The sequence below is a fragment of the Ipomoea nil genome, unplaced genomic scaffold (assembly GCF_001879475.1).
Source record: "Ipomoea nil cultivar Tokyo-kokei standard unplaced genomic scaffold, Asagao_1.1 scaffold2036, whole genome shotgun sequence".
Lineage (NCBI taxonomy): Eukaryota > Viridiplantae > Streptophyta > Magnoliopsida > Solanales > Convolvulaceae > Ipomoea > Ipomoea nil.
This window is the reverse complement of record NW_017618464.1, coordinates 2,501,093-2,528,512: the sequence shown is the minus strand read 5'-3', so window position 1 is coordinate 2,528,512 and position 27,420 is coordinate 2,501,093. Positions and strand designations below refer to the sequence as shown.

The 27,420-nt window shown below is 42.7% G+C and overlaps 1 protein-coding gene and 2 long non-coding RNA genes across 11 annotated transcripts; 2 read left to right on the top strand and 1 right to left on the bottom strand.

Annotated features, from left to right (window-relative positions):
- Positions 1 to 284: 284 nt before the first annotated feature.
- On the top strand, positions 285 to 19,216 carry LOC109147734. The gene is made up of 3 exons (XR_002048707.1): positions 285 to 296; positions 2,616 to 2,624; positions 19,112 to 19,216. It is a non-coding gene; the product is annotated as an uncharacterized LOC109147734 (long non-coding RNA).
- On the bottom strand, positions 3,229 to 20,397 carry LOC109147733. Its single transcript, XR_002048706.1, has 3 exons — positions 20,317 to 20,397; positions 3,782 to 3,792; positions 3,229 to 3,241 (listed from the first exon to the last, which is right to left on the bottom strand). It is a non-coding gene; the product is annotated as an uncharacterized LOC109147733 (long non-coding RNA).
- LOC109147731 (actin-related protein 2/3 complex subunit 3-like) lies at positions 17,114 to 19,385 on the top strand. Of its 9 annotated transcripts, none has more exons than XM_019295389.1 (6): positions 17,114 to 17,234; positions 17,383 to 17,460; positions 17,874 to 17,982; positions 18,112 to 18,381; positions 18,897 to 19,094; positions 19,224 to 19,385. In XM_019295389.1, exons 2-5 carry the CDS (start codon positions 17,455 to 17,457, stop codon positions 19,037 to 19,039), a joined length of 528 nt encoding a protein of 175 aa, XP_019150934.1. In that variant the 5' UTR covers positions 17,114 to 17,234; positions 17,383 to 17,454; the 3' UTR covers positions 19,040 to 19,094; positions 19,224 to 19,385. The 9 variants fall into 9 exon arrangements, with proteins under 9 accessions (XP_019150934.1, XP_019150933.1, XP_019150930.1 ...); XM_019295388.1 differs by having other exon boundaries at positions 17,114 to 17,243; XM_019295385.1 differs by having other exon boundaries at positions 17,134 to 17,234; positions 17,383 to 17,446.
- Positions 20,398 to 27,420: the final 7,023 nt, after the last annotated feature.

Here is a 27,420-nt window from a genome sequence, read left to right as displayed (position 1 = left end):
ATCGAGTGATGTGGCTAGAATTTTGAAAATTCCCATCTCACCAAATTATGAAGATGCATGGTACTGGCATGGGGACCCGAATGGTAACTACACGGTCAATGATGGGTATAAACTGGTTGTTGGGAACTACAACATGGCTAATAATGGGACTTTTGATAAGTGGCTTAATTTATGGAGCCTAAAAATCCCGCCCAAGTGGAAGATATTTTTATGGAGAGCTTTAAATGATATCCTCCCTACAACCAATAATTTGCTTATAAAGAGAGTAGAGGTTGATCCGATTTGTGCCATGTGTGGTGTTGAAAATGAAAGTGTAATGCATTCATTGGTTTTGTGTGGATATGTTAGTTCCATATGGGCACAATCCAACCTTCCTATCCCCAATGTTATAACAAATATTTTCCATGAATGGTTTAGTGCATTGTTGAATGTTCTAGACACTAATGGAATTATGTTCGCAGCTGCTATACTTTACCATTTATGGAGAACACGAAATGGAGCAATTTGGGATGCTTGTCTCTCGAGGCCCGAAAGAGTGATTGCCGCCGCAACAACCACCATGCAAGCATGGAGACAAGTCCACTCCATAGCTTCACTACTGCCGGTTGCTGCTGCCATCGACGTGACCGAACCAGTGCTGCTAGAACACGCCTCGCCAGCTGCTGCTGATCTGCCGCCACAAGCTGCTGCTGCCAGGCCGCTCCATTAGTCCATTGCTTTATAGATGCCGGCTACCGACACTAGAACAGTACGGCAACGCTGGGGGCAGTATTACTAGATGCCGACGGCGTATATATCTCGGCCATGGGTGCCCCTCTTCCAGCTTGCTTCTCGCCTCTAATGGCCGAAGCAATGGCGTGCAAAGAAGCTTTAGCATGACTACGAGACCGTGGGGAACAAATGATTCGGATACATACGGATTGCTGTACATTACAAGGGAATTTATCCTCATCAATTGCTTCGTCCCATTCATATGTTGGTTACGCTTTGGAGGCATGCAGAATTTACATGTCAAGCTTTGACGTCTTTTCTATTGTTTTTGTTCCTAGAGCTCAGAACTATTTAGCTCATAGTTTAGCCTCTACTGCTTTTGATTTTACTGCGACTATGTTTTGGGACACTGTCCCTCCTGATTCTATTTCAGCATATATAAAATATAACCTCATTGGTTACTTTTCAAAAAAAAAAAAAAAAAGATCTCATCATATACACAACAAGGCAAATCTAAAGCTTCCTACACCATAATCTCATTGCATGATGAATCCATTTATGCTACCACCAGTAACCCAATTGCATATGACACACTACCAATAAAAAAAAAGAGGATTTGTACTGAAGATGAAGACAATGAAAATGCTACCAAAGGGAGAATTAAGAAGAATTAGAGAAATTTAAACCAAAAGTCGTATTTATTTAGACTATCGTTTTTAAACTAAGTATTTAGACTAGCATTATTACAAAGTTGCAAACATTTATTTTAGTGACAATAAAATCAATCTCTCATATATTATCTTGCATTTATATACTTTAAATTACCGATTTAAATAAACAAATTCAATATTTATTTATCTATGCACGAACATCTCCGATATAATATTGCATTGATATACTTTGAAATACTTATTTAAAAATAATCATTGTGCATTATTTCATTCGCGCAAAGCGCGTAAAAGAACCCGGTATATATATATATATATATATATATATATATATATATATATATATATATATATATATATATATATATAGAGGCATTGTTGTAATTTTGAGTAAGTAAGTCAGATTGTCTTTGTATCAGAGTGCACAAATTTTATTCTTCGAGTGCACATGTTTCCTTCTTCAAGTGCATATTTCTCTTCTTCGAGTGCATCTATTTTGTTTCAATACATAGTATCTCCAGGTGCACGTTTTGTAGCCTTCAGGTGCATGTTTTTCTGTCTAAGAGTGCACAATAAATTTTATTCGAATTTACCCTTATAGTGTCTTTTTTTCCTTGCATTCTAGTGATCTTTTTTATGCCTTTAAGTGCTCAATTTCATGCCTACAAGTGCACGTGTGTCTTACTATTGTGTAAAATAAAAATAAAAATACTTAGCATTCAATTGAACCTTTTTTTTCCCTTCAAGTGCATGTTTTCCTTTCTAAGAGTGCAAAATTAATTTCTTTCGAATTTTCCCTTTTAGTGTCTTTTTTTTTTTCCTTGCCTTCTAGTGATCCTCTTTATGCCCTCAAGTGCTCAATTTCATGCCTACAAGTGTACGTGTATCTTACTATTGTGTAAAAATAAAATAAAATAAAATAAAAAATACTTAGCATTCCAATGAATCATTTTTTTCCTTTTAGTGCATGTTTTAGCTTTCAAGTGCACATTTTGTAGCCTTCAAGTGCATGTTTGCCTTTGAGTGCATGTTTTTTGCCTTCAAGTGCATATTTTTATGCCTGCAAGTGCATTATTTTTTTTTTGGAGTAAATACTCAAAATGGTCCCTCGACTATAGCTAAATTCACAAATTGGTCATCGACTTTTAATTTCAACCAATTAAGTCCTTAACTTTGTAATTTTAACACAATTTGGTCCTTTGTCTATTTGACCGTTTGTTGACTGTACTTTTTTAGGATATATATGTAATTTCATGGTCCATCGTCGGTTTTTTAAGGTTCCGGTTGCATTTCTAGACCGCACTGTTACATTTGAATCCACTGTCGGCGCTGCACCCCATGCCGGAGAGATTATAGCTATTGATAGATAGATCGCCGAAGTCCCTGGAGTGGCTCTTCGAGAAAGCCGTGACTCCAAGCGATGTAGGCAAGCTGAACCGGCTCGGGATCCCCAAGCAGCAAGCGGAGAAGCACTTCCCCCCTCCGAAACGGCGCTGTCACCTCCAAGAGAGTTCTCTAAGCTGAACCGGCTCGTGATCCCCAAGCAGCAAGCGGAGAAGCACTTCCCCTCCGAAACAACGATGTCACCTCCAAGAGCGTTCTCTTGAGCTTTGCACGTGAAACTACATATATATCCTCAAAGATCGAGGACAACAAACGGTCAAATAGATGGAGGACCAAATCGTGTCAAAATTGCAAAGTTAAGGACTTAATTGGTTGAAATTTAAAGTCGAGGACCAATTTGTGAATTTAGCTATAGTCGAGGGACCATTTTGGGTATTTACTCCTTTTTTTTGGCTTCAAGTGCACAATTCTGGGTAAGTATTTGTTATATCTTTTGCATTCTTTTCAATAATATATAACTAAATTTCTAATGAAATTTGTGAGATTTACAAACGATTTGTATGGGTAATTACTTTAATAACACTTAAGTTGAATAACTTCCCTTTTTGGTACCATAAATTGCATGAATTGCACATCTATTTACCTTCAAGTGCAGAATTTTTTACTTCAAGTGCATGGTTTTGAGCTTTCAAGTGCACAAAATTTATTAATTTGGATGAATTCAATGGTTGAGATAGTCATTCGCACATGATCCTATATATATATATATATATATATATATATATATATATATATATATATATATATATATATATATATATATATATATATATATATATATATATGATCAAATCTAGATCAACGGCTCAAATCAATGAAAATTATATAATAAAAAAAAACGCGTGCGAAGAAAGAAACATAAGATGAAATGGTGCACCTTAAGTGATAGAAATACGCACCTTAAATGTTAGAACAACAGACCTTAAGTGTTAAAATGGTACACCTTAAGTACTAACATCACGCACCTTCAGTTTATAACTGACGCACCTTAAGCATACAAATCATGCACCTTAAGAAGGAAAACAACGCACATTAAGAAGGAAAACTACGCACCTTAAGTTTCAACAACTACTCACATTAAGCACACAACCAACGCACCTTAAGCAGAAATCCACGCACCTTAAACACAAAACCCACGCACCTTAAACACAAAAATCACGCACCTTAACTTTGACCTAGATGCAAAAATTACGAAATTGCCACCGATTTTTTTTTTATACATTTTTTTTTAAATTTTGATAATCCTTGACGTTGATTTAAGCAAGATCAATGACTTAGATTTAACTGCACAACCACACGGGAGACACCCAACAGCACCAGAACATATATATATATATATATATATATATATATATATATATATATATATATATATATATATTATTTTTATGAAATTTTTTATTTTGTATGCATTCTGTTGTTGAAGAATAAATATCAGAATTTGTCTATTTTATTGTTTTGTGTCAATGGTTTGAGCTAGTATTTTATGTTTTTTATATGAGGGTATATTTTTAGGGGATGAACAAGGAATGTGACAGCCTGCCATAACCACCCTCAACCAATTCTGTTATTTGTAAACTCTGTTAACTTTGTAATCTCTCTGAACATATATAAGCCTTTGGCTGCTTCTTTGATGAACTATGAGAAAATATCCTTTTTGTCTTTGTTTCTCTGGCTTCCATCTTCCTCTGTCTCAGTTACACAACATGGTATCAGAGCTCCCTTAAGGAGTTTACGGAAGATCGAGGAACCACCATGGCAGCATGGCCGCCGATCAGCACACGAACAACTCCGACAACTCTAATCGACAACACAGCGGGAGGTCCGGCGCCAGCACCTGCTCCTTCAACCTTACCGAATGCACCAAACGCAACAGAGGTATCTCTAGATTCGCAAACACAATCAAATCCATACTTCATGCATGCTAATGAAAATCCGGCCTTGGAACTAGTATCTACGCTGTTAGATGGTCCAAACTATCACCCTTGGGCTAGGGCTGTGACAGTACCATGGCACTATAATGCACGAATAAGCTTGTGTTCGTAGACGGCACTATCACTAAACCTTCCAGAGACGACCGGAAATATCCCTATTGGGAGCGCTGCAACAATATGGTAGTTACTTGGCTGGTTCGATCCTTATCGCTGACGATTGGCGAGATCGTTCTCTGGATTGATACAACATATGGAGTGTGGAGAGATTTGAAAAAGAGGTTCAGCCAGCAAGATCTGTTTCGAATCGCAAAAATCAAATGCGAAATCTACCAAACCAAGCAAGGAGACAACTCATTGAATGAGTATTGATACTGCTAATTACACGTAAGCAATATATAACAACACGAGACCAATTAAAGCAAGTAAATATCTTTATTGATCGCGGTAAAGGCCCTAAGTACAATCTACTTGGTTGCTCTGAGTGCCGACCGACTGCGGTCGGGATTCTCTAACAACAACCTATCGATCGTCCAAAAGTCCCTTACACTGTAGCTACTGTGGGTATTTATAGCCGCTATGCCGGGGACAAGATTCCAGCCGTTCGGCATGCCCTCCACGTAGCTACCATGTGTCATCCTCCCGGGTGCCCTGCCTGTCGATGTAGAGAGCCGCCACGTGTCCTTCGTCAGCTCTTTCGCCAAAGGGCTATCGCTCGGTGGTCGACACCGTCGCTCGGGCAACTCCCGGTCGATCTACGACCGGGTTCTTCTCGTGGAGCCCGACCTGTTACCTGCAAAGACAAGGAGAAAGCGACAAAGGCTCCTCGGTCGTGGTGAAGCTACGTCGGTCGGGATATTCCCTACCAAGAGCCCCCCAGCCCGGGCCTTTTTGATCGTCCGGGAAAAAATGGGCCGGGATGGAGAATCCCAACCATCGGCCGCTGAACCGACCGGCCAGCTGTCATTCCTTTCTCCGCCACGTGTCGGCCACTGCCGGCCTTCTGCGATTGCAACCGTTGCCTCGGAATCAGCGCGGGTCGTGTCGCGCAAGTGGACGACTTTCCCGCCTAAATGTCCTCCTATAAATAGGCCCTTGAGGCCCTCATTTGAACTTTCCTCAATCTTCTGAAGCAATCGGTACCCTCGGAGAGTCCCGAGCAGCAGATCAGCAATCCGACCAAGCAAAGCAAAACTTCAAATCCTCTTCAGTTTCTTCACTCGGTAAGCTCCTAGCCCTTCTCCTTTCTTTACACTTTCATGTTAGGTAGAGCTGCTAGGTCAACTAACTGTCCCGGACACTTTAAGTCCTTCACTAACCCCGACCGACCTTTAGGTAGATTGAAATGACGGATTCTGACAGCCAAAACGCATCGATCGCGGATTACGACGAGGAGGTCGAGCGCCTCAGCGACGAGGAGGTGGACATCATGTCCTACTCCCCCGAAGCTACCAGCCGACCGGGGCCAGCTCCCGAGCAGGCCGCCGCACAAGACACGTCGTCTAGCTCATCCGGGTCGTCGAGCTCTAGCTCAAGCGGATCGGGGAGCTCCGACGAGGAAGAAGAAGAAGGAACCACGTCGGGGAGACAAGGATCCCCGACCGAAGGCGTTAGGGAAACGCCCACCCGGGTGGTTGGGGACCACCCGAGTCCTGCTCCCGAGCCGGCCGAAGAGGACACGGCCGGGCCAGCCGCCCCAGCCGTAGCGGAGTTCGAATTCTTGAACAGCGAGAATGTCGAACAACAAATGAGTCAGCTAACCAAGGGCGAGGCGGCTAGGATTGCCGAAAGGCTCGTGGGTCGGGTAGAATTTGACACGAGCCGGCAGTTAGGGAATGTCATCGATCGGCATCGGGGCAAATGGATTGGGATGCACTACGACTCCCTGATGGCCCCGATCGCCATTCCCTTCACCCCCCTCCTGAATGCCTTCCTGGCCTACTACCGGGTCGTCCCGGCCCAGATCTGCCCTAATGCGCACCGGATCATCGCCTGCTTTCCGCAGATATGCGCTCGGCATGAAGCCGCCTGCACGATGGAGCTGTTCAACTTCATCTACTAGGTCAAAGTTCTCCCGGGCAACTATGGAGGCGGGTTCCTGATGTTGCAATCCCGGGCCGATATGTGCGCAATCAAAGGCCTGCCCGGGAACAACAGGGGGTGGAAGAATAGGATCTTCTCCCTCAAATACGACCCCTGGATCCTCCCGGTTGATCGCGCTTGGAGCACCCACTTTCGGAAACAAGTGGTGCCGGTCGAGACGCAAGCGCTGAGGGAAACGGTCAGCCAGATTTCGAGCGAGCTGCACGAATACACAATCTTCCGGACGGCTGAAAGTCTCGAAGCGGCTCAACTCCCGCCCCCCACGTACGAGCTGCAGGAAAAGTATCTGCCCGTGCCGATGGGCGTGACGGTCGCCAAACCCGCGAGGCGAACGAAGAAAGGTTTAACTCGAGCTAACCCTCCCGACTCATCTTTATGCCTCGATCACACTAACGATCTCTTTATTTTGCAGCTATGGCAGACTTCGGTGAAGAAGAGGCCCCGCTTCCCCCGCCCGCCAAGATCTCCCTTGGCGGCAAGAAGAAGAGCAAGGCGAAGCCGGCCGGGGAGAAGGAGGTCCCCTTGGCCCGACCGCTGAGTACCTCGACCGTGACGACGGCCGAGGGCTTCATCGTCGAGCCCTCCGATGTCCTGGTCACCCGGGTGGAAGTCGCCCGGGGAAAAGAGAAGGTGCCCGAGCAGGGCGTGTAGGAGGTGGGCGGCATGAAACGCCGCCGTGAGCAACGAAGCCCGAGCCCTTCGGTCGGGCGAGAAAGGGACGGCTCGTCCATCTTGGCCCGCATTGGCAATGCGGGGCGGGCCAAGGAAGATCTGGGGAAGATGACCCCGACTCAGGTTGCCGAGAGGATCGGCTACGACCTAGCAGAGGTAAGCCTTCTTTAACTATCCATCTTTCATTTCCTGTGCAAGTGCCTTCAATCGGGCTAACCCGTCTATTTTCACCTTCGCAGATCTCCCGAGCGGCCCAACTCCTTCAGGGCCGGGCTATGCTGGCCGAGGAGGCTGATCACCACAAGAAGACGGCCGCCCGTCGCCTTCTGGAGGTTAAAGAGCTCCAAGCTGAGCTCGAGAAGGTCCAGAAGGCCTTGAAGAAGAGCGAGGAGGACCGGGCCCTCGCGGAGAAGGTCGCCCAGCGGGCTATCGGCGAGAACAAGGAGCTGAAGACCCGGCTGGAGAGCCCGGAGGAGCTGGCCCACTCGGCCTTCAAGGACGACCAGATTGGCTCGGCCTTCCTCACAGCTGCTCGGGGGACCAAGGTCGGGGAGGACCTGATTCTCTCCTTTGGTCGGTGGGCCTTCAAGGCCGGCCAAAGGAAGATGCTCGAAAAGGCCCAGAAGCGGCTGGGGGAAGCCCTCGAAGGCGACGACCTCCAGCTCGTACTATCTGCCCTTCCTCCCGACCTAGCTGATCCCGGCCCCTCTCCCTTTGCTCCGAAGGAAAGAACGGCTGAGCCCGGTGGAACCTCAGCGGCCACCCCGAGCGGAAAGGATACGGCTGCCGGAGCTCGGGAAACGAAGAAGTAGAATAGGCTTCTTTTCTTCTTCTTCTTTTTTGTAAAGACCATTGATCGGGAGCCCGGTCCCGATTTGTACCGGGCACTCCATTATATCAATGAAACTTATTTTTGTTAAACTCCCACCGCTCGTTCTTTCTTTCCGAATTTTTATCATTAGTCACGTAAACGCCTACCCTTATTGCTCGACCTCGCGGCCTTTTTGGCCCGGCCTTGCACTGCTCGATCCGTTCGACAGTCGACCTTATGGCTTTATAGCCCGGTCATGCGTCTGAGATTCCGACATCAAAACTAACCAACCTGATCAGGTTTATCCGATCTTCAGGCCTTGTCGAAATTCCTGAAAATAGATTCGTCCTAATATTGACCTATCCGACCAAGTTGACCCGGTCTCCAGGTCTTGACGAATTTTCGAAAAACAAGCCCCACGGTCAGGATATACCGAGCGATATGGGCCTATCAATACTTCATATATCCCTGTGCCTTCGAGGCACGCGTGGGTGCGATAGTGGACAGAAGTTGGACGAATCGGGGAATTATGCTGTGAGCTCCTAGCTTCCCCGATCAGTGGCGTGACTCGAATGTCCGCCGATGTGGAGCGCATCTGACCGGTCGATAGATTCGCCCGGTCGGTGTAGCTTGAAGATAAATTGATCTGCATGCACTGAAGATATAGAAAATAACCGATCGGGCCGCCGTATGCAAACGGTCGAACAATCACCGATCGTATATACATTAATCCTTCCCGCTCGCAGGCGGTTCAGTAAATATTTACAAACTTAGAAATTCAATTACAGGCGACGACCGGGACCTACACGCAGGTCAAGCCCCCCCTTCGTCCAAAGATTACAAAAAAGAGGCCTAATGCCTAAACATAACGAGGTGCTCGAAATTCCAAGTCCCCTCGATTACCCGACCAGTTGTCGTCTCCAGTCGGTATGTTCCCGGCCGTATAATCGCACTGATGATATACGGCCCCTCCCAGCTCTGAGCTAGCTTTCCACCCTCTAGAGGTTGACTGGCCTCCCTTCGTCGTAGGACGTAGTCTCCGACCTGAAAATAACGAGGGTTGACCCGAACATCTTTAGAACTCTTGACGCGCTTTTGATATTCGGCTATGCGCCGAGCGGCTAGCTCTCTTTTTTCTTCGACCCCATCGAGATCCACCGCCATGGCATGTTCATTTTCCTCGGCATTGTAGGTTCTCTCTCGATCGGTCGGGATCCAAGCCTCGATCGGGAGTCGGGCTTCTGCTCCATAAACCAGGGCGAAAGGGGTCTCCAAAGTAGCTTCCCTCGGGGTCGTCCGATAAGTCCATAAGACATATGGCAACTCATCGGCCCAACTACGACCAGCCGAGTGTAACTTCTTTTTCAGACCTTCCAAAATCGTCCGGTTCGCGTTCTCCACTTGACCGTTTCCCTGAGGGTAAGCCACCGACGACCGGACGTGAGTCGTCCCGATCGTGGCCAAGAAGTTCTGGAAATATTGGCTTATGAATTGGCGGCCGTTGTCGCTGATGAGATGCACGGGCACACCAAAGCGGGAAACCACATTGCGCCAAAGGAAGCGAGCACACTGCTGAGAAGTGATCGTGGCTAAAGGCTCGGCTTCTATCCACTTGGAGAAGTAATCGATGGCGACGATCACGAATTTTCTTCGACCGGAAAGCTGAGGGAAGGGGCCCAAGATGTCTACCCCCCACCTAGCGAAGGGAATTGCGGTCGTGACCGGTTGATAGAAGGTTGCCGGTCGTCCAGGCATCCGGGCGTACAGTTGGCACGTCTCACATTCCCGAGCTAACTTTTCACAGTCTAGCTGGAGGGACGGCCAATAGTACCCGATCAGCATGATACGACGAGCCAGGGACCGGCCTCCTTGATGCGAAGAGCAAATTCCCGAGTGTAGCTCCTTCATGACCAACTCAGCCTCAAATGCGGTCAAGCAACGCATGAGGGGGCCTCCATACGATCGCCTATATAGACGACCGTCCAAGATTTGGAACCTTGGGGCTCTTAGCTTGGCCTTCCGAGCACGCTGCGGGTCATCTGGGAGGCGATCGTGCTCGAGATACTCTTTCAGATCGGTGATCCAATTGTCATCTACCGGTTGGATGGGATTGACCGGTAGACGATGAATACTGTGTCTTGGGATCACCAAGATCCGAGCTATCTTCGACATGTGTTCCGGGGCGTCTTGAGCTAATTTGGATAAGATATCTGCATCGGCGTTATCCAATCGGGGTATGTGTCGGACGGTATACCCCCGGAACTGAGCAAGCTTCTCCATGGCAAGATCTCGGTAAAGCTGCAGACGTTCTCCATTGATTTCATAATCCCCGAGAACTTGCCCGACCACGAGCGCGGAATCTGTCTGAGCTCGGATGTACTCAGCCCCCAAGTCCCGAGCGCACTGTAAGCCGTTAACGAACGCTTCGTACTCGGCTTCGTTGTTGGTCGGGTGGAACTGGTACATGAGAGCAAAATAGACCTTGAATCCTTCCGGGCTCGTGACCACCACTCCTCCTCCTGCCCCTTTTTTGCTACTCGACCCATCTGTAGCCAGCGACCACCACTTAGCCTCGGGATCCGCAACCTCAGGAGGCCGGGTATCCCGGGCGGTGCACTCGACCAAGAAATCCGCAAGAGCTTGACCTTTAATTGCCGGTCTCGGTCGGTATTCGATCGCGTACTGGGTCAACATTAACGCCCACTTGACTAGGCGGCCGGACGATGAAGCAGTTCGGAGGACTGGCCCGATCGGCTGATCGGTCAACACGCGAATTGCTCGACCTTGGAAGTAGGGAGCCAACTTCTTCGCGGCAATGTACAAGGCATAGACGACCTTCTCTAGCCGGGAGTACCGGAGCTCGGGACCATGTAGCGCGTGGCTTACATAGTACACCGGTCGCTGGACCCCTTCCGGATCGGTTCGGCACAACACTGCGCTTACTGCGCGATCGGACACGGCGAGGTACACGTCTAGCTCTTCTCCGAGCTCGGGCTTTGAGAGCACGATTGGCGACATGAGATACTCCTTCAGCTCGTCAAAAGCCGCTCGGCATTCTACGTCCCAGACGAATCCATTAACCTTCCGCAATACCTTGAAGAAAGGTAAAGCGCGCTCGGCTAGTTTGGAGAGGAACCGGCTGAGGGCTGCCAACCGACCGGTCAATTGCTGGACTTCCCGAACGGTGGAAGGTGGCTGCATGTCCAGAATCGCTCTTACTTTGGCCGGGTTAGGCTCGATTCCTCTCTTGGTCATCATATAGCCGAGGAACTTGCCGGTCTGAACCGCGAATGTGCACTTGGTCGGGTTCAGCCGCAACTGGTACTTCCTCATGATCTGGAAGCACTCCCGAAGGTCCCGAGTGTGGTCGGATCGGTCCCGACTCTTGACCAGCATATCATCGATGTAAGCTTCCATCGTTCGGCCCAGTAGGTCGGCAAAGAGCATGTTGACCATCCTTTGGTAGGTCGCTCCTGCATTCCGGAGGCCGAACGACATCACTCGGTAACAATACAGCCCATCCGGGGTCACGAAGGCTGTCTTACTTTCGTCTCCATGGTGCATCATGATCTGATGGTACCCCTTGAAGGCATCCATGAAGCTCATTAACTCGGCCCCAGCCGTCTCGTCGACCATCTGATGAATGCTCGGTAGAGGATACGGGTCGAGCGGACAGGCTTTGTTGAGGTCCGTGAAGTCGATACACATCCTCCAGGCTGGGGGCTTAGGAACTAGAACGATATTTGCCACCCACTCGGGGTAGACTACCGGACGGATGTGTTCGATCGCCGCCATCTTTTTGACTTCTTCCCTTACAAACTCGCGGCGATCGGAGGAAAGGTGCCGGGTTTTTTGGACGACCGGCTTAGCTGCCGGATCGACGGCCAATTTGTGACAGATGACCGACCGATCGATCCCGGGCATGTCTTCAGGCCCCCATGCAAAGATATCAGCGTATTCCCGGAGCACGGCCAGAACTTTCGCTCGAATCTCAGGGGTGAGGGCTCGTCCAATCTTTATCTTCCTGTCCGGGCGGTCCTCGGACAGGGGCACTTCTTCAATTTCTTCGGAAGGCTCAGGCTGCTCCTTCCGTTCCTTAGCCTCCTCTTTGGCTATGGTGTTCACCCGGGAAGATGGACCGGAGTCACGTCTATTGACCGCTCGGGTGTAACACTTCCGGGCGGACTGGACATCGCCACGAACCACACCGACCCCGTTGGGGGTGGGGAATTTCATGCACAGGTGGGGCATAGAAATTATCCCACCGATCTTCATAATGGCGGGTCGGCCCAAGATAATGTTGTGGACGCAATGGAGGTTGACCACAACAAATTCCAGCTCCGTTTGGATCGACTTTGGAGGCGTGCCGATCTCGACCAGGAGCGTTATTTTTCCCTCAGGGTAGATAAGAGCCCCGGTAAACCCTGACAGTGGTACACCGACCGGAGTCAGCTCCTTCCTGTCGAGGCCAAGCTTTTCAAACACGTCCAAGTATAGGACGTTCACACTGCTGCCCGTGTCGACCATAACCCTCTGGACGTCTGTCCCCTTAACGTCAATCGTGACCACGAGCGCCTCCATGCCGTGATCGCTGCTGGTAGGTTGGTCCTCAAGGGTGAAGGTTATGGGTTCCATCTTCTGCCTCTTCCCGGTTCCGCGGGAATCTACTACTGCGACCGGGCAATTAGCCCGCGGTCGGGAAGCATCTTCCAGCCCACCGAAAATGACGTAGATGGTAGGCTTTCCGGACGGGCGGCTACCGGACGGAGGGTCGGGGTCCCGTCGGTCGTCATGACGATCATCCCTTCTGTCTTGCCCAGATCGATCAGAGCGGTGGTGGGAACGTCTATGATCCCTCCGATCGGTGTTCCTTTTGTTTTCCTCTCTCTTCCCCACACACTTGTCCAATTTTCCCCTGTTAAGCAGATCTTCCAACAATTGGCGCAAGTGGGTACACTCCTCCGTGTCATGCCCAGCGCATCGATGGTAAGCACAGTGCTTACTCTTGTCAGGGCCGTCTCGATCGGGATGGGGGAGTTTGATGAGATTGCAGGACTGGGCGTATTGCATGGCCTCCGCTGCGGATCGGTTCAAGGCCGTAAATTCCCCAGGCCTGGTGCGGGATCGGGGGTTGTCATCTCCCGACCTATGTTCCGCCCGGCCGGCCGGTTTACGGGACGAAGAGCCAACCTCCTGCAAGCGCTTGACGGCATTCGCCTCGCCGGCGTTGGCATAGTCTGTGACCCTCCGAAGGGCCTCCTCGTAAGTGGTCGGGGGGTGTAGGATGAAGTCCTGGTACAAATGTCCCGCCCGGAGAGATATGTGAAGCATGTGGGTGGCGGTCGCATCGTCCATAGGCTCAACCTCCCCGACCGCCGCTTTCCACTTGATGAGGAAATCGGTCAAGCTTTCTCCTTCTAATTGCTTGGCCTTCTCGAGATACATGTAGGACTTCCTCACCACTTTGGAAGTGATGAACTTCCTCACAAATTTGATCGCCAGGGTCTCAAATTTGTCGATCGACCCCGGGGGCAGGGTACGGAACCACTCTGCTGCCCGACCGGTGAGGGTCGAGTAAAAGGCTCTGCACATCACGGCGTCCGAAACGCCCTTTAGCATCATGTTGCTGAAAAAATCATTCACGTGGGCCTCAGGATCTGCCCGTCCGTCATAACTCTTCTCTCCAGAGACCTTTAAGTCGAGCGGGTAAGGCTGGGCCATTACCGCTGCTGTGAAAGGCGTCTGGTGCAAGGTTGATTGGTTGACCGGGGGAGTTCCAGGGTACGCATTCCTGAGCTGCGCAACTTCCGCCTGGAGGTTATAGAGTAGTCCCCGGGTTTCGTTGAGCTCGGCGGCTTGAGCGGCTTGGGCTGTATCCCGAGCGCGTCGCCGCCGGTGAGATCTCGACCCGCTATACCCGGATGAAGCCTCGTGGCTAGCTTCCTGCATTTGTACGTCTTCGTGCCCGCGGTCCGGGTCTTGGGGTCCCAAACGTTGGCGCATCTCCGGTCGAAGACGATCAAAAGCTACCGCTCGGGCAACTTCTTCAGGGTCCTCCGCTTGAACGGCCTGAGCTGGTGCCTCCATCGCATCAGCACCCCCCGACCCCAACCGCGAATGAGCCGAGCGTCGAGCCCGGGATGTGGACTGACGCTGCGGCTCCACATGGGCGGTCGGTTGTACTGGAGGGGCGGCGGCTGGAGCTGTATAAGCAGGCGTATATGGTGGATAGCCAACCGGGGAAGTGTAGCACATCGGTTGGCCTGGCCAATACCCATACGGTGGAGGTGGGACCGGGTACGGATACTGGGCGGGATACATCATCGGCTGCTGCTGGTATGGCAGACCGGGTGGTGGGTATCCCGGTTGTATGTAATTCACCGGCTGCTGGGCGGTCGGGTATGTATTTGATGGATGCGGTGGTGAGAGGTTGAGGTTGAGGTCCATCGTCTGACCCTGCTGTTGGGTAGCATAGTGGTCGGAGGAGCTTGCTGCATCCGCCTGGTCGTCGGCAAAGTTGTTGTGTGCCCACGGATACATGTCGATATGGTGATCGGGTGCTCGTCAAGACGTTGGTTTCTTGAACGATCCCCACGGACGGCGCCAAAATGATACTGCTAATTACACGTAAGCAATATATAACAACACGAGACCAATTAAAGCAAGTAAATATCTTTATTGATCGCGGTAAAGGCCCTAAGTACAATCTACTTGGTTGCTCTGAGTGCCGACCGACTGCGGTCGGGATTCTCTAACAACAACCTATCGATCGTCCAAAAGTCCCTTACACTGTAGCTACTGTGGGTATTTATAGCCGCTATGCCGGGGACAAGATTCCAGCCGTTCGGCATGCCCTCCACGTAGCTACCACGTGTCATCCTCCCGGGTGCCCTGCCTGTCGATGTAGAGAGCCGCCACGTGTCCTTCGTCAGCTCTTTCGCCAAAGGGCTATCGCTCGGTGGTCGACACCGTCGCTCGAGCAACTCCCGGTCGATCTACGACCGGGTTCTTCTCGTGGAGCCCGACCTGTTACCTGCAAAGACAAGGAGAAAGCGACAAAGGCTCCTCGGTCGTGGTGAAGCTACGTCGGTCGGGATATTCCCTACCAAGTATTTTTCACTCAATAGAAGCTGTTGTGGGATTAGGGATGACAACTGGGCGGGGCGGGGGCAGAAAGTATACTCCCCGTCCCCGGCGGGAAATTGAAAAAATTTTTCGTCCCCGTCCTCGCGGGGAGTTTGGCGGGGACGGGGAATCCCCATCCCCCTTCAATCCATAGTCAAGGTGTCAAGCTAATACACTTTTTAAAAATAAAAATGAAAAAATCGAAATAGTGAAGGAAAATGCATAAAAATATGTTCTGCCATTAACATAGTGGCAAAACTTAATTAAACTCCTAGTTTGATATTTTGGTTGTTAATCTATGCAAATTAAAAGCCATTACTAGCCAAATAAATTAGTTAATAAAATAACTCATAGATATATGTATATATAAAAAGCAGTGAAAGCACTATATATCTTACTATATAAAAAAGCCACAAGTCTAGAGATTCACAATAGAGCCAAAAAATCCCGCCAAAACAAAACACAGTCGTTTTAGTATTAAATTAAAGAATTTAAAGAATATATAAAGCAGTTTCCCGCTAAAGGTAATGCCCGGCGCTTTATTTAAGTTTTAGGCGTGTTGTCGTTTACACTTCCGATGAAGCGTGGTTAATATCCCTAGCCGGCTTTAACTGATCGAGAATCATTGTTTTAAGTTACGAGGTTAATCATATCTGTTCTACAGATTTCAAATATGATACAAAACATTATAAATAGGATGAGCTCTTTCAAGCAGAGGAAGTTCATATCTCTCAAAACTTCTAGAGATAGAATTTACATAAAATACAAACATCACACGAATATTGCTCCAATTTTATCCTTGCAAGCCAAAGCTCTCATTTGAAAACAACGTCTGCTATTAAAACAGGCCTGGTGTGTACCTACGGAGTGGTAGAGAGAAGAGGCAGGTAATCAATCAAATTCAAGGAGTGTATATTCATGATGAACAGGTATGTTTATCTGGCTTTTATTTTATAATAATATAATATATATAAGACCGTAATAACGTAATGCACGAGAATAAGCTAATAAGCTAATGGCAGCAATATAATGGCAACCCAATAGAATGATCAAAAAATATCAATGATAAATAATAGGTGCTTGGTTGACATCTAATACTAATGGTGTTTCCATTATTTTACATAGCATGTTTATATTATTTTATTTATTTTCCAGATATTCATTGTCACCAAAAAATACAATACGAATGCATGTTTGGTTGAAATCTAAAAAATAAAATAGTCCAGTATCATTCTATTTTCCAGAGCATTAGTTTTCTAATATTTTTCTATCTCCAGGGTACCTACCTACATGATAAGGAGTTAGTTGGAGGTAAATCATGTTCATAAATTTGATCTTTTACTGCCCATCTATGTAACAATTGAGCTTACAACACTAAATTTCATTTTTGTCGGGACCCTGTAGAGTACCCCATCAAATAGTCTTTGGTTGGACTTGCCAGTGTTGCAAAAATCGCGCCTAGGAGCCGATTAATCGGCGTCTAGGCGCTAGGCGATAGAGGCCGCCGCGAGGAATGGCCTCCGCGGCCGGCCGCCTAGACCGCCTAACCGGCCGGTTCGGCCAGTTTTTTTTTTTTTTTGAAAATGTCGAAAAAGTTTCGGAAGGCATAACTTTTGACTCAGTTGTCTAATTTGGACAATTTTTTTTTCAAATTTGCGTATTTTTTCGAGATCTATACACCGTAAGGATCGGTTATTCCTTTCTTACTGGAAGCCGTTGGTTGAGTCGGGCTCCCGCGACTACAATCTCTCACCTTCCACAACATGGCACTCGGGTTCGGGTTCGGGTTCGCTGATCGGATCTGTTCCGGTAAATTTGGTGATCCTCTTTTTTCTCGCTGATTTCTCTCCGGCAGACATTATTCTTCATCACATTTGTCTAGTTAGATTAATTAGTTGTGTCTTTGACATTCGGACTTTGTTTTTTTAAAAAAAAATTGGTTGATTTGTGCTTTCAGCATTTTCGTTGCAGATTAGTAAAAATTTGGAGGGTCGAGAATAAGATTGAATTCAAACGAAATGGTGTGTGGATGAATGTATTTTCAGTCCCCTGTTGATCTCATTGTGATTTGTCTTAGTATCTGAGAATGGTTATCGTTTTTTCATTGTCAATTTTCAACTCTTTTGCTCCACTGTTTTTGAGTTTTGATGTTAGAGGTAGGGATGTCTAGTTATCTTGATTTCACTAAATCTGGATTGGGACTGGATTTAACTGAGAAAATCGTGTTTGTTTGGGATGAATAATGGCCTGGTCTTTGATCAAATGAGTATCTACACTGGATTGTACAGGAAACCAATGCAATCTGGTTCCTACTGCTGATTAAGTGGTTTTGTTTGGTCCTGGATTGTTGCTAGTTAGAGTTTGGAATATGAAAAGAGTAATCATGTATAATATATTATTGAACCAGGCCAGTCTGGTAATAAATCCCAATAATGGTTTTGCTTGCAGGCACATCACTCCAGTTTTGTTGATGGGGAAGGAATTTCTAAAGCTTGCGGGTGCCCTTTACTACCACTTAAAACCGATATAGATGGACCTGCTCCAGTTTTAGAACAAGGTTAGACTTGCCAAGTTATCATCTTTACCTGGATAACTATGCTGATAATCTTGTAGAGGATTTATCTTTTCCTATGTTTCTTTTGCTTATGAGAGGGAGAGAACTGCTTATGTTATACTGTTCGTGCAGATAGCACGGATATAGTTGATGAAGCAATCACATTCTACAGAGCTAATGTGTTCTTCAAAAACATTGATATTCAAAGTTCAGCGGATAAGCTCCTTATCTATTTGATGTTATACATAAATGTGGTGTTGAAGAGTCTTGAAGGCTGCAGAACTTTAGCGGAAGGTACTAAGGCTATAATAAACTTAGGACATGAAAATGTTCCTGTACCTGGGGAGAAAGGTTTTCCCTTCCCTTGGTTGTTCAGTTCAACAAAATCTCAAAAAGAAGCGGGTAAGTGAAAAATGCTATTGAAAACTTATACTTGTGGCTTCAATTCTTTATTGCAGTTGTTACTGTTCCTTTATCCTTTTAACTTAAGTGATCTGGGAAGATAACGAAACAAGGAGCAAGTAGCTAGATTGTTATCTATTAGATTCTGAATGTTAAGCTGGACATAATTGCTTTTCAATTTGAAATTTTGATAAAAGCCATGTAAATATAAATTAATCAACTTCAATTGTTTCTTTGAATTTGTCATTTTGTTACTCAATTACCACAACATGAAATATCCCTATTTGCTTGTTTCACTATTATATCAATATTTGCATCTCAGACCATTAAGTATACACCACTTCAAAATGGTCCACCTTATATGCCTGACCTTTAATTGTAAATACCATCTTATGCATTTCAATGGTCTGATAATGGAATATATTTTCTGCGGGATTCTTTAGTGACAACTAAAATCATGTACTGAACTATGACTTTTTATTTTTTATTTTTTTTTTATTTTTTTTTTATCATAGAGCTATTTAGAGATTACCTGAAGCAAATAAGGGAGGAGACAAGTTGGAGAGTACTCAGTGTTGCATTTCGAGCTAATGGGACTCCGAACAAATGGTGGCTTGCATTTGCAAAGAGAACATTTATGAAAATACTTGATGATTGAGGCTTAGTCTTGTAAAAGAGATGCAGAGAAGATTACATCTACTCCTCTTGACAAAATAACTGATTGTCAAAGGTCTAGCCTCTGTGGTTCAGTTGAGTTACCATGATTTACATACTCCCAGATGCTTTGTCGGGCCAGGGTATGGGGGGCTCTTGGGGTTGGGGATTCAATCTTTTGGAAGAAAATAACTGCTTGTCAAGTTTCAAAAGGCAAGAGAGATTTCCTTTTTGAACACTTCTGATCTATTTACTACTCTATACATTTCTTTAATTTTGGTCTTGATTAAATATCATCTGTAGATAGTTGAACTGAAGATATAGGCATTGGTGAAAACTCCATTTCATGAATTATTGAAATTTGTAGATATTTAATTTTTTTAATGAATTTTCACTAATAAAATATTAAATCGGCTTGTTAGTATTTTACTGCATGCTTTGATATAGCAATAGATAGTGTTAATTAATTTTCTTTACTAAGGGTATTAGGGAAGGTAAAAGTATTATAAACTTAAAATTTTAAAAACACTATGAAGGCAAAGGTTGTATAACATTTACAAAATTTTTTACCAATTCTAAAGGCAAGTACTATCACATGCAAAGACAGTTAAGAATTAAAATGAAAGATGCATTTTCCTTGGCAGTAAAACATTCATATTGAACAAAGTTATTTAAGTACACACCATATTAGTTAAAATCATGAAATTCATAAATATAACATTACATGCTTGGAATACATCAAAAGTACAATAATCACAAGTGGTTATTTTAATTTTTCAAAAGATTAAAATACTCATTTTAACAACTAATTGTTGATTCAAATAATAAAAATAAAGAAGGGGTAACCCAATCAAGATGACAAGAGATCCATGCTTGTAATCATAAGGTCACAAGTTCAAATTTTTGCACACTTAATTTGAATCAGTCAACTATAGGTTACATAAGTTGGGTTACCTCATTGTGGTCCTTTGCTGACAAAGTTCACAATTCAAAGAATAAACAAATTTAACCTAATTGTGATCATTTACCGACTAAAGTCACAATTTAAAGAATAAGTGGGAAGCAAATAAATTAATTGTAGAAGCTCGGAATGACATTTTATTTTCAATTTATTCTACGAACCAAACATAACGTAAAAGTTACTACATTTGTAGCTTATTACAAATAGATATTAAACTTATGCTTTATATATATATATATATATATATATATATATATATATATATATATATATAAACTCAAATGCGACCGCGCCTTAATGTGCGGTCGGTGCGGTCACACCAATAGTGTTAAAAAAACGCACAACAATGATATGCACAAATATACCACAAAACGCACAACACACTCAAAAAAGTAACATACCTATCCACACCTAATTGTGCGTTTCCGAATATTGTGTGGTGCGTTTATGCATACTTATTGGTGCGTTTTTGGTGATGTGTACCTAATAATGCGTTTTTTGCAATTAGTGTATTTATGTATTTTTGTTGTTGTGTGTTTCCTAACAGTGTTTGCATAACTATTATTGCGGCCGCACTGACCGCACGTTAGTGCGTAGCCGCACTAGAACTAGGGTATATATATATATATATATATATATATATATATATATATATATATTTGTAGGTTATGAAAAATAGATATTAAACTTATGCTTCATATATACTCGTTATGGTTTTTAGACAAAAACCTAATGTTTGAACATTCAATTACTATTGTCTGAATCGTGGTCGACACAATTGTTCAAAACACATAAATTACATTATTCTAACTCATAAAATACATTATTCTAACACATAAAATATATTATATATTCTAACTCATAGAGTACATTATTTTATCTCACAAAATATTTTATTTTAACACATAAAATAAATTATACATTATTCTAACTCATAAAATATATTATTTTATCCTAAAATATTCATTATTCTAACAATCGTACAAAACAAAGAATTTTTTAAACATCAAAATGACATTATTTTAAACATTCAGATCGTGATCCACAGAATAATTGCATTAACTTTCCAATGGGCTACTTAAGTCTTCTAATTACCCAACATTGGTGGGTTGTGGCCCATTTATCCTTGATTTCATCTCATATGCTGTCCTGCCTTTTTGTGAGCCAGCTATTATACAGTGGACTGGGGTCACAGAGCTTTGTAGACCATGGTCCAAAATGACAGACACTATAATGTATTTAAACTGACACTATTTTACGTATTATTTTTATCAGTGTGGCAAAAATTGCGCCTAGGCGCTAGGCGGTAGGAGGCCGCCGCGAGGAATGGCCTCGGCGGTTCGGCGAGTTTTTTTTTTTTGAAAATGTCGGAAAAGTTTCGGAAGGCATAACTTTTGACTCGGTTGTCCGATTTGGACAATTTTTTTTTTAAATTGGATATTTTTTCGAGATCTATACACCGCAAGGATCGGTTATTCCTTTCTTACTGGAAGCTGTTGGTTGAGTCGGGCTCCCGCGACTACAATCTCTGACCTTCCACCTCATGGCACTCGGGTTCGGGTTCGCTGATCGGATCTGTTCCGGTAAATTTGGTGATCCTCTTTTTTCTCGCTGATTTCTCTCCGGCAGACATTATTCTTCATCACATTTGTCTAGTTAGATTAATTAGTTGTGTCTTTGATATTCGAACTTTGTTTTTTTTAAAAAAAAATTAGTTGATTTGTGCTTTCAGCTCAAAAAAATGCTTCTTTAGCTCTTAATTTTAGTTTTTTTTTTATGTATTTAGATGGTTTAAACAATCTTTTGAACACTTTTACAACTACTTTCGTAAATAATTTCTAAGAAATAACTATGGAACCTTATGTTTTATTACTAAATTTTAAAAATTTTTAATTTTTAATTTTATTTTTAATTAAAAAAAAAATTAAAAATAAATAAAAAATCGGCGCCTAATTAGCGCCCTAGGCGCTAGGCGCCCCCTTGGCGCCTAGGGGGCGCCTAGCATGTTTTGCAACATTGGGACTTGCAATGCTTTTTAGGATTGCTGCTAGAATAGAACAATTTGACAACCTCCACAATGCCTTTGCTGTTATGAAGGTTATAATTGACCCTAACTTGGTGACAGTTTATTTCCTGTGCTGTTGGACAAACCAGATAAGGACCTAACCTCTGAATTGCAACCCGAGGACAATTATGACTTTTAAGAAGAGGTGTACTATGTAATTAATTCTAGATTATATACTATAAACAATATGTTTTCCCTTAAAAAAAAATATGTTTTCTAATATTTGTTGTTATCAGGAATTTGAGGATGAGGATGTTTCTGAGAGTCCAGGTGTCAACCCTGCGAAGGAATGTGATGTTGGTGAATGTGGACCTGTCAAGAGGTCTCTGCTGGATGAATTCTCTTCTACCCAAAGTTCCAAGAAGTCTAAAGAGGCACATGTGAAGATGGAAAAATTGGATTGGAAATATTTCAGTTCAAATTATGAATTTGTGTTGTTGGGAAGACTATATTGGACTGGTCACATTTATGCGGTAATGCATAAATGTCTTTAGTGTTCTTGGCTATGATATAATGGACAATTGTATTCTTGGGCACATAAATATCTTTATACAGTTGTTTTTACCAATTTAAATACCCAAGTTTTTTTTTGGCAGGTATGAATACATAGATATCAAGATCGCATAGATTAAAAGTTTGACCTGAGCAATAAGCTATGTAGAAAACCACTGAGAACAGACCTACTGTAGAGTATTAATTCCAAAGCATTGTTCATCAAAACTAAAGTTGAAGAACAAGCAGTATGTGAAACTATAATAGACAAAATCATGTAGTACGTGTAAGTTTATACAACTGCAATCTCACTATTATGAATCTAGAATGAAGAACCGGCCTCAATTTGAGTACAATTTGCAAAGCATCATAATAAATAATATGAAGAACAGAGGAGGTAATCCGAATTAAACCTGTGCAATGACTTATATGGCCGAGGTAGTTCATCTGCCGTTGTCTGAATCTATGAAATTTTTGCATCGCCTTTGCCGATCTGTTCCAAAGAAAGAAGTGGGTTTGTTAGTACCGAAGAATCTGACGAAAAGCTTAAGAACCTACCTCATTTTGTCTATAAATTCAAAGATATTGTTCCCAAAAACCAATCGTAGCCGAAGATTTGTGTAAAAAGACAACAGATTGCCCATGCACTGAGCCACTGAGGTTGAAGTTTCTAAAGCTTCAGCCTCAGAACTACGATTTGAGAACCAAGAACCTGCCTCCATCAATTTGAGTGGAGCTTGCAAAGCACAATACTCAGATTCAAAGTGAGAGGAAGAAATCTTAAGCTTAGATGTTCTTCACTCGCATGGAGTGAAATGGAGATTGTTGGTGATAATGAACCAAAATCGATTTAATATCATAAAATAATATTTATATACACACACAAGTATATAAAATATTATTTGATATTTATCGGAAATATATATATACACACAAATATATATAAAACGGATCCAACGGTTATATATATATATATATATATATATATATATATATATATATATATATATATATATATATATATATATATATATATATATCTACTATCTACTATATCTACTATACTAATAAGAGCCCAAGAGAGTTAGGCCTATAATGGGTAGAAAAAATGGCGGTCACAGATTTTAATCAAATGAATGGCTCAGATTGATTAAAAGATTGATAAGATTTAAATTTTACACTAAAATTTCCTAAAATACCCACACACCGTTACTAATTCCGTTAAAATTTTAAGAATTGCCGTTAGTTCACCGTTAACTTACTCATTGATTTCAATAATAAAAAAAAAGGTCTTAGGTTCAAACCTCATCCCAATCAAAGTTGGCATAATTAGTACTCTATTTTACTCTTATTAAATTATATAAATAATAATTTAGTAGCTACAACAAAAAATTATAGATATGCATTTCTTTAATTTAGACTTATGTGTCCACAATGCCTTTATTCAAAAATTATTCATTATCAATAAATTAAATAAGAGAAATAATTGTATTAGTTATATTGTCTTTATTTTTCTACAATATAAAAATTCTTTATATTCAAATTTATTAATTGATTATATTCGCTACATTGTCCTTACAATGTCTTAATTCAGTGAAAAAAAATTATTCATTATCAATAAATTAATTAAGAGAAATATTTTCATTAGTTATATTGTCTTTATTTTTCTCAAATGTAAAAATTTTTACATTCAAATTCATCAATTGATTATATTCACTACATTGTCTATTATCTTTTTTTGTGCACTATTTTTCTAATTAAATATTAAAGTTATAATACAAAATAATGCTATATATTTATTTACCAAGTATTTTATTAATACCATGAAAAAATTAAAATATATATATATATATATATATATATATATATATATATATATATATATATATATATATATATATATATAAAATTAATAAAGCCAACCATATTAACTACTTGAGAGATTTTGTGACAAAGAGAGTATTCAAATCACACAACAAATTGAAGTGAGAACTACCTTGCAATGTCCTTGTTTGACAATCAGCAGTTAGCGGATTATATTAGCGGATTTGACCAACGAATTTATTTAATTATTAACATTGGGTAGAAAAAATGATCGCCAAATTATTAAATCAAATGAATGGTTCAAATTGTTCAGGTTTTAATTTTTTTTTTTAAAGTTTTTCTAATTTATCCTTAATTATATGATTATCCATTTAACTTTTCCGTTAAATACCGTTAATTCACCGTTAGTCTAATTCTAATATTAACGTCTAATATAGAATTATAATTACACCATTAATCTAATTCTAATATTAAAGTCTTAACCACAAATCCTAATGTCGAAATCTCCTCAAACAATATTAGTATATATTTAATATTTTATGCCCTAATTTTTATTTGTTCTCCCTTATGTCCCGTATTTGGTTTCAACCATACCTATACAATTATTTTATTGACAATTATAATCAATCTTGACTACATTATCTTGCATTTGTAAACTTAGAATTACCTGTTTAACCCGCACGGGCTTAGCTCAATGGTTTAGTGGGCATTATTTGGGAGAAGAGACCAAGGTTTGAACCTCGGCGGCGGCAGTGCGGGAATTATGTCCAAAGTGGGCAGATTCCTTGTTCGCACCGACATTTGGTCCTGTCTGCTGAACCATTGAGTCACCGTGATTTACAACTTCCCACAATGCTCTGTCGGGTCAGAGTGTGGGGGGCCCTTGGGGTTGGGGACTCAACCTTTGGGAGAAGAATTACCTATTTAAATACGCAAATTCAACCTTCAATTATCTATGCATGAACAATTTCAATATAATCTTGCCTTAATATACTTTAAAGTACTTATTTTAAAAAAAAAAACATTCGGCATTATCCCAATCGCGCAATGCGCGTAAAAAACTAGTATATATATATATATATATATATATATATATATATATATATATATATATATATATATATATATATATATATATATATATATATATATATATATATGTATGTATATCTATGAAAAAGATATACCAATATATATCAACCAAAAATTGGAACAAATAATCCTCAGATTATGAGTCCAATCCAACGGCAAAACAAATATGGAGAACGGATTTTGCTTAGAAGCATAATCCAAAACCGAAAGAAGGAAAATATGACTCGTGTTTGGGTAAGGGTTTTTAGCGTGAGTCAAGAGATCACTCTTTCCTTAAAACCTTATTTGCCACCTTCCAAAAGTGCTAGGAACGTCGTGGCCTAGGTTTCCCAGGATAAAACGCGCTACGGTTCGACGTTTAAGCACCCAAACGAACGAACCCGGCGAACTAGAGCAAAGCCTTGAACACAGTTAGGCTTAAGAAAGGAGTAGAAGCAGAAGTGTTTTGTAGCTTGAAAACAAATTTCGTGTAGAGCTCTTGTTCTATTCTTGGTGTGTAAAGCTTCTACCTTCTACCCCTTCTTATATAGGAGTGGTGTACTAAATAGCATTAAACAAGGCCATTACACCTTGGCTTTGTAACATCTGTAACAGCCATAACACAAGATTTAAATTCAAAATTACATCTGAATTAAGTGAAAATTAATTCTGTAACAGAGAAATTTAATCCCACATCAGTCCGTTGGCCATCAGCCCCAGGCCGAAACCATACTGACAGTGTTTCGGCCCCAGGCCGAAACCATACAATGTTTCGGCCCCAGGCCGAAACAAGGCTGTGGCTTAGTTGCTGCACATTCGGCCTCCCAGGCGCTCGGTCCAGGCCGAAACATTGCTGCACATTTGGCCTCCCAGGCGCTCGGTCCAGGCCGAACCAAGTGGCTATTGCGTTGGAAAATATGATACCGAAATTTGGCATAACTTAGCTCGCAAGGCCAGCCAATTTCTGGACGACATTCGTTCCAGCGCACACAAGCACGGGCTTGAATCAAGCCTTTCCGAAGTCATCTCAAGTTGGAATTTGATTTGCACCCCCCCCCCCCCCTCTCCCCCGCGCGAGAGAGCCTCTATGCTATACAATTCTACAAGCTTTAAAAAAGCTCTTGTATAAAAGGGGGGTCAAATCTTCTTTCCAAACCAATGTGGGACAAAAGCTCACTTTTTCTCTTCATTTTTCCAACTCAATGGGTCTACTTTGAGAATCAATATCTCATTCACCCATTATCCGTTTTGAGCGTACAATATATCAATCTCTTCGTCTCACTACGAAGAACCCGAATCCACTTTGACCCGACCCAAATCGGAAGTGGACCCCACTGATAATTGTACCACAAAATAGCCACTTCAAATGTCATTTTAATGTTATTTTTCCAACCAAGATTTCTACATAACACTAGCCCAGAATTAGGAAAGTAGAATATAGGTCAGGTGCGGCGGTGTCTTACGGTGCGGCATCACCAGTAGTTCAATAAATATACACCATCAACGTTAGAAAAATACACCACAAAAAAACAGAGAAAAATTAGGTACGCATCACCAAACACACACCATTAGGTGTGAGTAAAAACACCATACACTGTTCGAAAATACACTATTGGGATGGTGAGTTATATGGTGTATTTTTTTGGGTCTGTTGTGTATTTTTTGATGTTTTATTGCATTTCATTGTGGTGTGTTTTCCTTACACTATTGGTGCATATTGTTAACATTGTTGGTATATTCTGGAATTCCGCCGCACGGGAAGACCCCGCCGCATTTGAACTTTCTTCTATATATATATATATATATATATATATATATATATATATATATATATATATATATACACATAAAAGTAAATTTAGTTCTTTAATTTATGCATAAATATATTTGTTGGGTATTCCTTTCATAAAAATAAAATAAAATTTGTTAGGGGTAACAACTACGCCGCTTGACCACAAGGCCTTTGACAATA